Source organism: Pongo pygmaeus, chromosome 15, assembly GCF_028885625.2.
Source record: "Pongo pygmaeus isolate AG05252 chromosome 15, NHGRI_mPonPyg2-v2.0_pri, whole genome shotgun sequence".
Lineage (NCBI taxonomy): Eukaryota > Metazoa > Chordata > Mammalia > Primates > Hominidae > Pongo > Pongo pygmaeus.
In genome coordinates, this window is record NC_072388.2 from 65,683,346 (window position 1) to 65,696,171 (window position 12,826).

General features: G+C 34.3%; 1 protein-coding gene across 13 annotated transcripts in view; it reads left to right on the forward strand.

The window, feature by feature from the left end:
- GPHN (gephyrin) overlaps positions 1-12,826 on the forward strand; it is a 682,735-nt gene that overhangs the window by 326,275 nt on the left and 343,634 nt on the right. For 6 of the 13 annotated variants that reach the window (XM_063651689.1, XM_063651690.1, XM_063651691.1 and 3 more), the window contains exon 5: positions 12,298-12,336. The exons of the other annotated variants lie outside the window; for them this stretch is intronic. In XM_063651689.1, the coding sequence (XP_063507759.1) occupies positions 12,298-12,336 (39 nt within the window). The remainder of the gene's footprint in view (positions 1-12,297; positions 12,337-12,826) is intronic. 13 annotated transcript variants of the gene reach the window in all.

The window sequence follows — 12,826 nt, forward strand, 5'->3', positions numbered from 1 at the left end:
CTAGTCATTTAACCACTCTGTGCCTTAGTTTTCTATAAAGAGAGGGAAATAAAAGCACCTATTTACCAAGGTGGCTGTGACCGTTCAGTGAGAACTATTCCTGCTATTTTATGTAAGAGTTAATTTATAAGAGTTAATTTTTTTTATTTGTTGCTATGTAACTTATGTAACTACCAAATGGACACATTTGATAGTTTTTGTTTTTTGCATGTAATACTAAATAGACAACTATAGCCTTTTACTTGTTTTAAAGTATGTCCATGAAGTCTTTAAAATCTTGTTAAATTATTTCTTAATTTTGACAGGGTAAGCTTCATATATGATCTCTTCCATCTCTATATTATATAAATCAGAAACCTTGAATTTCTGCTATTCTAGTATCTAGGTTTTTTTTCTTTTCTTTTTTGGCACTACTAGTTGACAAGTGTCTGTTTCCATGGCATTGTATATTTCATTATTCAGAAATTGAGCAGTATTTTAAAGTTTTTCAGTTATTTGAAAACTATTGAGGTGCTCTTATATTCATATATACCTATAGCAGCTACATAGTTAAAATTATATTAGAGGTTTCTTAAATGAATTTAAAATATACATATATATGTCTTCTCTAATATCTATTTTTGAAAAGAAGCAATTTACCTGATTGTGAATAATTTGATCTTTAATAGGTTCACTTCATATTTTATATGTATATATAAATACATATGATATGAATATCTATGGCAAAAGTTTGTAGCAGTCGTGGGCTATTAAATAATACTAATAAAATAAATAATAAATAAGCAAACATAAAATCAATATAGGCCAACTAAAAAGTAATTCTACTAATTTCCCTTTTACTTTACACCCTAGAGTAGTTGCAGTTCTACTATTATATAATAGTATTATATAATATATTATATATTATATATTATATATAATATCTAACATATAACATTGATGTGTCAGAAAGGAATTTAAAAATATAATCTTGTCCCTGAATTATATAGTAATTTGTCTGTTTTGATAGTTGTATCTAAAGAGAAGAAGCCGTTTCTAGACACATTTACCTATATTATATACATCAGGATTGCCAGTATTTTTAAATGAGGTCAGAAGTTGTTGGTAGAAAGCACAAATACTAATTTGATTAAAGTAAAACAATGTAAAACTTCTCCCTTAAAATCCTAATGTTTTATAGTCGATAATTGTCAGTAATTAGCTTAATCTGTAAAGCACAAAGGAAAATTGTTCGTGGATGTGTGTGTTGTAAGAAAAAAAATGAAGGATGAAAATGATGAACAGGATGAATGAAAAAAAAAAATCCAAAGATTTTGTCAATGGGTATGAGCTCTAGATAAAATGAAAAATTTAATCAACAGATTTCTCTCCAGGTCTATTAAAAACGAGAATAGAATATCAAGTATAGTAAAGTTTATCTTCTTTATTATATATTTAATAGGAATAGGGCTATCAGAATTGATTTTCCTAAATTATGAATTTGTTTATATTTTTAGGCCCTGCGTCATAGAATATGGTTCATCTGATACTTGCATGCCTTCTAGCCTTCTCCCTGCCTCTAAATATGAGATGCTATCAAAACTTACATATAAAAGCATGATAATTCTCACTCATCAACTTTTTAGAATTTTGTCTTGATAATAAAAACTGGTTTTTAATAATAGATTGCTTGCTTTTTTTTTTTTTTTTTTTTGGAGACAGAGTCTCACTCTGTCACCCAGGCTGAAGTGCAGTGGCGTGATCTCAGCTCACTGCAACCTCCACCTTCCAAGTTCAAGCAATTCCTGTGCCTCAGCCTCCTGAGTAGCTGGAATTACAAGCGTGCACCACCAAGCCCGGCTAATTTTTATATTTTTAGTAGAGACAGGGTTTCGCCACATTGGCCAGGATGGTCTCAAACTGCTGACCTCAAGTGATCTGCCCGCTTCGGCCTCCCAAAGTGCTGAGATTACAGGCATGAACCACCGTGCCTGGCCAGATTTCATTTTTTTCTGGTCTGATAAAGGTTGGATAATTCATTGGCACTAGTGAAATATTAGTAATTATAAAGTTCCACAGATCATAAAACTCATTTCTATACAAAGTATTTTCCCTTTATGTCCCATTATTACTTCAAAGCAATGTATGTCCAAAAAAGGTAGTATTACATAAAGGATCTGTGTTCAATAATATAGTAAATTAGAAAATGTTAAACTGTTAAATATTTAAAAGGCACAAAATAACTTTCAGTACTTTTAGAGCACTAAGCTGTATTGAATTAAGGGTTGTATGCTAATATATTATTTTGATCATAAGTAAAAGGGTTAAGTAAAAGCCTAGCATACATGTATGTCTCATCCACTTGTTCATTTGTGAAGCTTTTGTTTTTAATCCTCAATATGTGTTCAGTGCCATGCTTGGTACTGAAGTTAAAAAATGAGTGAGACTTTCACAGGAGTAAGCAATGTGGCCCACAAGCCAAATCCAGCCTGTCACCTTTTTTTTGCATGTCCAGGGAGCTAAGAATAGATTTTACATTTTTAAATGGCTGAAAAAATCAAAAGGAGAGTAATATTTGTGAGGTGAAAATTATTTGGAATTTGAATTTTAGGGTCTATAAATGAAGTTTTATTGGAACAAAGCTACACTTATTTATGTATTGTCTATGGCTAAAACAGCAGAGTTGAAAAGTTGTAAACAAGACCACATAGCCTATAAAGCCTGACATATTTATCATCTGACGCTTTGCAAAAAAAGTTTGTCCACCCATGGCCTTTTGGATGACAACAAGTCATCTTTACTCACATTTTTTTATTTTCTCACTTTTACCTTTGGTTCTTTAGTAATCCGAATAATGTTAGGTTTCCTTCCTTATATTTTTAATTTTAGATGGAGCAAAGAAAAAACGCTTTTCTGCCGTATTGAAGTGTATTGCCCCATTGTCTCAGTAGACAATATAGCATAATAAAAATAAAATATCCCTTATTCTAAATAATATATAGAATTCTGCACTTTAAAAATTAATACAATGAATTTGTTGTACATTAGGTAAAATCTCACTCTTAAAAATAATTTTAAACTGAGAAAAAATAATTTGAAACTGACATTCTTAGGAATGCCTCATAACAAAAATATGCTGATATAATTGATGATTATACTCAAACAAAAGAAGAAATAGCAAAAATACCAGGAAACTATAAATTTGACATAAGCAATATTTATTTAAAAGGGTTCTTATAACTGTTTCATTATAGAAGTGAAGAGGCATCAGACATAATGACCTCTTTCAAGAGGGAAAATACTACAAAATGATACCAAAGAAACCTGACTTAGGAAAAGACTCTGAATTTTAGAAGGTATATTCTGTTTATAGACTACTTTTAGGTTGCTTTGGGGCAGATTAATATCTAAGCTTTCTGCAAATTTTTTTCACTTAGGTTATTAGATTTTTTTCATGAAAATGTCAGTTTTCTAGTACAAATTAAAGAAAGTTATAAAAATTGTTTTATAATCAATTTGTTGAAATGTATGTATTTCATAATTTTAAGTGTGTGTTTACTATAAGACCGGTATTATTTTATGTAGTCATTAGTCATTTTTCTTTCTTATATTGTAATGCTTCAAAAATAAGAACACTGTATAAGCCCTGGGAAGAAGAAAAAATTGACCTAAGTTACTAACAACATGTTAATGATTTTCAGTTTGTTACTCTTGTGAAAGATAGTGAGAATTTACATTTAATAACTCACCTAAAAGTTAATATTGGCCATTTTCACAATCAGAAAACATTCTCCTACATTTTAACAGAAGCATAGCAAAAAATACCATATTTAATCATTTGTTTTTAATAGAAAATTTGATTTTGTTTTGAGTAAAATAAAATACCTGTTATACATGGTAAGGCTAAAATTAATCATATTGAACTAGGATTTTGACTATCTTTTTTTTTTTTTTTTTTGAGACGGAGTTTCGCTCTGTCGCCCAGGCTGGAGTGCAGTGGCTCGATCTCGGCTCACTGCAAGCTCTGCCTCCCAGGTTCACGCCATTCTCCTGCCTCAGCCTCCCGCGTAGCTGGGACTACAGGTGCCTGCCACCACACCCGGCTAATTTTTGTATTTTTAGTAGAGACGGGGTTTCACCATGTTAGCCAGGATGGTCTCGATCTCCTGACCTTGTGATCTGCCCATCTCGGCCTCCCAAAGTGCTGGGATTAAAGGCGTGAGCCACCGCGCCCGGCCAGATTTTGACTATCTTAAAATTGTTCTATGCAAATAGGATAATTTAACAATATTAAATTGCTTACAAAGCAGAATACTAGAAACCTTATACCTGAAGTATTTAAAACTAAATTTAATAAAATGTTCCATCCCTCTGTGGTCAGATTTGATAGTTATATTTGATGCCATTTTAAGGAGCTCATCCTAATTTTATGAAATAGTTCCCATGTCATATCTTGGTCTAAACACGTTGGCATGCAATATGGTATAGTGGGAAAAGCTTACACTATAGAGTCAAATTCCTAAATTTAAATATTAGTGCTACTACTTACTATGAAATTTAAGGCAAGTTGACCTGTTCAAATCTGTTTTCTCATCTGCTAAATTAGCTAATTTTTCTCATCTGCTAAATTAGCCGATGCCTACCTACATCTCAAAATTGTTGATTCTAATAATAAAAATAGTCAATAATAACAACTAATACTTACATATAGCAATTACTATGTGCAAATAACTCTTTTAAGCATATGTTAACTCATTTATTCTTCAAAACAACCATATGAGGCCAGGTGTGGTGGCTCATGCCTGTAATCCCGGCCCTTTGGGAGGCCAAGGCGGGTGGATCACTTGAGGTCAGGATTTTGAGACCAGCCTGGCCAACATGGTGAAACCCATGTCTACTAAAATACAAAAAAATTAGCCAGGCATGTTGTTGCGTGCCTGTGGTCCCAGCTACTCAGGAGGCTGAATCACGAGAATCACTTGAACCCAGTAGGCGGAATTTGCAGTGAGCAAAGATGGGGCCACTGCATTCCAACCTGGGTGACAGAGTGAGACCGTTTTAAAAAACAAAAAAATAAATAAGATATGTATAAGGAAGGTACTATTTATTGTTATCTCTGCCTTAAAGATGGAGAAACTCTGACACAGATTGATTCATTGACTTGCCCAAGATTTTTCAAGTAGTAAATGGCAATAAATGCATGTAAAAGGATCTAACATAATGCCTGTAATCTTTGTAGACGCTCAGTATTTGTTCTTTTTCTTCCTCATTTAATTAACAGTACTACCTGTTATCTCTAATTAGATATGGTAGCTCCAAATACTTTTGCTACTAACCATTGTGCTTCTGATAGCTATTGTTAACTACAAACATAATTGGTGGATATGTCTTAAAAATAAGGACTTGTCTTGAAACAGCCAGATATGTGAAAAAATAATTTTTTAGTAATAGCTCACTTTATATCTGGGTTTTATAATTATTTTTGTATTGTCCACTGAAAGCAGAATTTTTTTTTCATATCATAGGCACACTTAGGACCTTCCTGTTTGGTAAGAACAGCATTCATTGTCTTTGTTCAATGTAACAAATATTTATGAAGCACCTTGGGCTTTATCAAACCTAAAGCTAAAGTACATATACTCCTAAAATAGTCATATGACAATTCAAGACAGTTTAAACCTGGTACCAGAAATATTCAGCCAATTCAGGCAAAAAGATTTATTCAAAGAGGAAGATTAAAAGAGAGCTTGGGTAATGAGTGAATTTTTTATAAAATTCAAGCTACAATTGAATGGGATTCAGGTTTTGAAAGAGGAAGACCTTAATGGTAGGAGTAAAGAAGAAGGAAAATATATGAGCAAGGCACAGAGAAATATAAACATAAAATCTTTCTGGCTAAAACAGAGAATTCACTTTACGTAGAAGGATGGATACACTAGACCTACATTATTTTATTTCTTTCAGACTGGCTAGAGAGGTACCAAATATAGAAATGAGAGATTTACTGTATTAGTCTGTTCTCACGTCACTAATAAAGACATACCCAAGTCTGGGTAATTTGTAAAAGAAAGAGGCTTAATTGACTCACAGTTCAGCAGGGTGTGGTAGGCCTTAGGAAACTTATAATCATGGTGGAAGTTGAAGCAAACACATCCTTATTCACGTGGCGGCAGCAAGTAGAAGTACAGAGCAACAGGGGGAAAAGCCCCTTATAAAACCATCAGATCTCAGGAGAACTCACTATCATGAGAACCATGAGAAAAGCATGAGGGTAACTGCCCCATGATTAAATTATTAATACCTCCCACCAAGTCCCTCCCATTACACATAGGGATTATGGGAATTACAATTCAAGACCAGATTTGGGTGAGGACACAGCCAAACCATATCACTGTCCTTATTCAGAGATTCCTTGGAAACCAGAATTCATAAGTCTCCTATCAGCCAGTATAGACAGTAAAATCATGCTTTCAGGACTTTCTTAGACTCTTTTTTGAATCAGCATTTATTCAAATGCACATGAATACATTCCTCAGTAGAACTAACTTTATTCTTTTTGGAGGTTGTTTTTATGCCCTGGTTAAAAAAAAAAAAAAAAAAAGTTCTGATTTAATCTGCAAACCTAGTAACTATCCATTTATTTATTTATTCAATTTAAACTGCTGAGAGGCACACAATTCCAATTTTGTTGATTTGTTGTCTGGAAACCTTTTCAGTCAATATTTCCCTTAGAATCAAGAATCAAGACAATCAAGGAATATGTTATAGATTTTGTCAGTGCTATATCTCTAATTAGCTTAGCATTTTGTATAAAATTACAAACTTTATAATAGTGAAGAAATCATAGTATCTCGGAGTTTGAAGGGAACAAAGACCATCATGTTCAAAGCCCTAGCATGCCCTTTTCATCATTCCAGCCTGAACATTTCAACCATCACTTCTTCTATCGAAGAGTTCATTGTTTAGACAACTCTACTTGTTTGAAAGTCTAAATATATCAAACTGAAATCTGTCACCTTATAATTTCTACCCACTTGTCCTAATTCTGCTCTTGACTGTGCTCAAAAGAAGGTTAATTCCTCCTTTGCATGACATTTCTGATATTTGAAAAGAAATGTTACGTTTCTCCTTAAGTCCACTTACTTATGGATTATTTTTGCATTTAATTTTTCTACCAGGCACAGACTTACCCAAAACATACATCCTCTATTTTTTATGCATGAAAAAAGAAAAGCTCCATAGTAAAATGGTGCCAGTATAAAAATTACAGGTACAAAATTAGACCATTTAGATAAATAATTAGAGCAATAACTGACTTTGCATTTAAGACTGTTAAGTTGAAAGGGTCCTATTCCACATAGTAGCACTAAAGAGGGAAGAGTACATTGTTCTTGAGGTCAGAATTTTTGCAATTTTGAGAATAAGGCAAAAACAAAAATTTCCTATATGAAGAACCCACAAATAAAAATTATATATTCAATTTCCTTTAAATATATATCCTAATTGTATACCTACTCTATGTCAGAATATGTGCTCAGCTTTTATGGGGCCCTATGGATACGAGAGAGCATATGTTAAATAAACATACAAGCAAGTGTAGATGCAAGTGATGGTAAGTTCTGTTTCTAATTACAGTTCTAACTAGAAAAATAGTGTTGCCCATATAACCTTTTATGGAGTAGCATAACATACTGGTTAATTCTGCTCTGTAATGGGGCATAAAATTAATAATAATAAAAATAACATAGTGGTTAAGAGCACAGACTATTTGGGTTTGAATCTTAGATCCACCTGTTATTAGTGTGCAATCCCATGCAATTTACTTAACTTTAAAAACCTGTTTTCTTATGTGTAAAATGAAGATAGTAAGAGTACTTGCCTCATAGGGTACTTATGTTATGTAAATAATATAAGCAAGGCACTAAAAACAATATTTCCTTGCTATATAAATCTTTGCTATTGTTATCTACAATATGTTTAGAAAGAGCTTTAGCTTTAAAAATAAGTAGATGATGGTTGAATAAATATAAGAATTTTTCTCTGGAAGAAAAATCAAACAGGATAGAACTTAAAATACACAATAGTATAGTTGCAGAAAAGGAAAAAGAAATATCAAAGAAGACATGTTAAATCCTTGTTTTAGCTTGAATTTATCAGTGATTATATCTTGAAATCACCTTTCTAGTTCACCCTTCCAAATCTGCTCCTGTAAAATGAAAAGAGGCTAGCATACCAGAATACTTTTGTTTTGCAAAATATGTTCTAAGAAATTAACAACAAAATATAAATAAGTATTTTGCAGATATATTAGTAAAATGCTAAAAGTATATTTATCTAGAGACATAGTCTACGGAATGAAGATTTCAGGATATTCATTTCTTTACTACTGTCTGGAATCAGGAATATGGATTTCTCTGTCTGTATATTAGGTACCTATCTATGAAATGGGCTTACTGTTGCCTTTCACATAAAATGTAATAAGATGACAACAAATGAGTACTTTATATCTGTCAAGTACTATGAACTTCTCAGAATAATATCACTGAATTAGAAGGGCAGAATATTTGTAACTTTGTTGTTACTGCCTGCCATAAAAGGCATCTGATAGGGATTCAGAAAGTAGATTCAGGCAGCAAAGTAAACAATATGAATAATTCTAATAATTTTACCAGTATTATTTTCTTATGTTGAAACTTGGAACTGCTACTAAAATATGAAGGACAAATGTCCACTGAAGGTAGTAACCATTTTAGATATTTATTAATGGCACACAGATGAGAATTAGCAGAAAGGATCCAAGTTCCTTCAAAAGATGTTGAGAAGAAAGAAGCAGTAAACCTCTATTGTATGTACAGTTTGAAGATGATGGTTGTCAGTTTCACTGAATGAATGAGACCAAAGGCCAAAGGCAACAATGTGGAAGAAGCAGTCCATCATGCTGGAAGGACTAATTGATATACAAAGAAATAAATTATACTTCTCTATAAAGAATGAGATAACATTATAGCCATGAGTGCCACTGGGATAATTTAAGTGTCTTACCCCTCAGCTTCTTCACTCCTTTCTATAAGTTATATTGCAGCAAATAACATAATATCCTTGCGTGGAATAATCCTCAGGCTAAACCTTTATGGAAAGAGAAGCTAGGTCAGTTTTGATTAGAAGGTGCTTCTGAATGCAGTTTTACAAAATTTTTTAAATACTCTTTTTTTATAAAATGGAGGTATTTGAACCAGAGAGAATATAATTCTTAGTTTTGAATGTTGTATAACTATAATGGAGTCTTATTATAATGTGTCAATTGTCTGCTATGATTCAAGATTACATTGTATAGGCAAACCCATTATAATGAGGTCACTTTAATAACCCCATTGATGAGATTCAAAAGAAATTCATATCATGCTAATTTCCAACTATTGTTACGGTATGTATTTAGAAGTTTAGTTAATTGTGTGATACTTTGATATAAGTTCCATTTATGGGCCCTATTTACTTCCTCTTTCATTCTCTCCCATTTTGCCATTTTCAAGACTTACTGGTATTGTACTTTGTCCTTCGAGATGGCGCTGCTCTGTGGGGTAGATAGATGAATGAATATCACCCTCTTTAATAAATAATATTTAGAGGAATGAGAGGTTACTTGTATATAATATTGAAAGCAGGCCAGTTGTGGTAGCTCATGCCTGTAATCCCAGCACTTTGGGAGGTCAAGGTGGGCAGATCAGCTGAGGTCAGGAGTTCGAGACCAGCCTGGCCAACATGGTGAAACCCTATCTCTACTAAAAATAGAAAAAATAGCCAGGCATGATGACATGCCCCTGTAATCCCATCTACTTGGGAGGCTGAGGCAGGAGAATCATTTGTACCCAGTAGGTGGAGGTTGCAGTGAGCCAAGATCGCGCCACTGCACTCCAGCCTGGGTAACAGAGCGAGACACTGTCTCAGAAATAAAATAAAAAATAAAACTAATAATAATATTGAAAGCAAATCCTAGTATAAGTATACATTCCCCCAAACATTTACCATGGACAATAGTAGCAGCAATATTAACAGTAAATTCTAGTCTATCTTTGCTCAAATTTTAGTTATTGCTCTTTGCCTTCTAAATATAAAATACTATAGGACAGGGGTCAGCAAACCTGTTTAAAAGGGCCAGATGGTAAATTTTTTAGATTTTGTAGGCATATGGTCTCTGTCAAAACTACCCAACTCTGCCAGACTGGTAGCACAAAGGCAGCCACAGATGATATAAATGAATGAGCCTGGCTGTGCTCTAATAAAACTTTATTATGGCCACTGAATTTGGATTTAATATATTTCTACGTGTCATGAAATACTATTCTTCTTTTGATTATCTCTTGAATCATTAAAAAATACAAAGATCACTTATAGATTGCAGACCATACAAAAAAAAAAAACAGGAAATGGGCAGGATTTGGCCCTTGGGCTGTAGTTTGCCAACGCCTGTTTTAGAACATTCCTATTCTATAGTACACTAGCATCTGCTCTGTTAATCTTAAAGCTCATAGTATGTGAGCTTTCAGAAGAAAACTCTGAAAAATTGAGATTGAGGGAGGAAGCCCCATAAGAAGTTAATGCTTCATGGACTCAAATATGTACTTAAAGCCTACTAGATAGATATAGATATAGATATAGATATAGATATAGATATAGATATAGATATAGATACAGATATAGATATATACATGCCAGGCACTGTTTAAGATGTTGAGATAGAGCAATGAGTTAAGAAGTCAAAAGTCCCTAACTTTATGGAATTTACATTTTAGTGAGAGGATACAAGCTATTAAAAAACAAGTAAACTCTGTAGAACTGGAGATGGTAAGTGCTATGTTTAAAAATTAACCAGGGAGGGAAGATAGGTAGCCCAGGCAGGAAAGAGGGTTATAATTTTAAATAGGATCATCCATTAAGGAAGGCCTCATTGATAAGATGACATTTGAACAAAGACCTAAAGGAGGAGAGAGAGGAAGCCATGGATCATGTGGAACCTGTATGCCACCCTTAGTGTAACAGAGTAGAGGCATGGCATGAACTGACATATTTTAATGGGGAAACAAGTTAGCAGACTATTAAAATAATCCAGGTGGAAAATGACAGTGGCTTAGACCAATGTTAGAGGTGGAGGTAGTGAGAAGTAGATTACTGATATATTTTGAAGGGAGAGGTAAACAGATGGAATAAAATAAAGAGAGAAGTCAGGTATAAGACCCAAGATTTGCCTTGGGAATTAGAAGGATGTAGTTTCCATTTACTGAAATGGAGAAGACTATGGGAAAAGTAGGTTTGAGGGGGAAGATCAAGAATTTTACTTTGGTTATGGAAACTTGAACTTCCTTTAGATATCCAAGTGGAGATATTGAATTGCAATTAGATATTAAGTATATGAGGCCGGGCATGGTGGCTCACACCTGTAATCCCAGCACTTTGGGAGGTTGAGGTGGGCGGATCACATAAAGTCAGGAATTCAAGACCAGCCTGGACAACCGGGTGAAACCCTGTCTCTACTAAAAAAGAAAAGAAAAGAAAAAAGCCAGACCTTGTGGTGCACGCCTGTAATCCCAGCTACTCGGGAGGCTGAGGCAGGAGAATTGCTTGAACCCAGGAGGCAAGGTTTGCAGTGAGCTGAGATTGCACCACTGCACTCCAGCCTGGGCGACAGAGTAAGACTCCTTCCCCCCACCCCCGCCCCCGCCTCCCCGCCCAAAAAAAGTAGATATTAGGTGTACATATCTAGACTTCAGTAGGAAAATCTAGGCTAGAAATATTATTTTTGGAGTCATCAACATATAAATGGAATTAAAATCCATGACAATTGATGAGATCACCAAGATATTTACTGGTATTACTATTTGTTGATTGATATTACTGCCCCTGATTCTTTCTCATCCACTTTCAAAGAGGTAGGTAGTTTCTAGTAATCTGTCCCCTCTGCTCATTCACAAAGAGTGGAAGGGATCCCACTGAATTAGAAACCCGACCTACACAGGAAGTACCATTAGTTGACCATCTTCCCATTTTGCTGTGGTGTAAACATAAGAGTGAATTTTTCCAAGTACCTCCTTGCTGGAAACTGTTTGCACTGGAGGTAAGTGTGAAAGGGGAGGTTGTGGGTAATTATGGGGTGAGGGCTGCCTAAACCTTTCCCATAACTCAGAAATGGTTTCATTCTGAGGAAGGGAGAGGGTTCAGGCTGGTTCTTATTTCCCTGAACCAGTTCGTACAGCCCTAAATTTGACCTGCTTTCCTCAAACTGGGAGTCAGAAATCCCTTTTCTCTTCTGTTTTTCTGCTGCAGAAATTCCCAACATTCCCATTTTGTGGGCTCCAGAAAGGGGTAAGCGAAGACTTCAATCCCAGCCAATCATTTTCAGATTAATAATTTTTAGTGTTTTGGTTTCTTTTATCATCATAAAAAATGCTTGGATCCATTTTTCACATCTGTTTAATTTCCTTGTGGATTGCTATGTATCTATGTTCTAGGGTCATTCTGTATCCCTGGGCAATAGAGTTCAGATCCATCTGCTATTTCCATTTGTGTGCTGTTCTCTTGTGGATTCTCATTTGCAGTTTATTGATTACTGTATCCTAGATGGAAGACACCCAATTCAGGGGACTGCCTCACTCTTAATCTCATCTTTTCCTGAATGGTGTTTTATTCCTCTGCTGAGAGCTTGTTATTACACTACCCAACTGCTTCTGATGATCTGTCATTGTTTCTCTACTGTTCTGTCTTCCTGCTTGATTGCCTTTGGTTTTTGTCTCTCCTTTTTGCCTCACTTCACTCATCTGCTGAATGATTTGTATTCTTTGCTCACTGGTGCTTT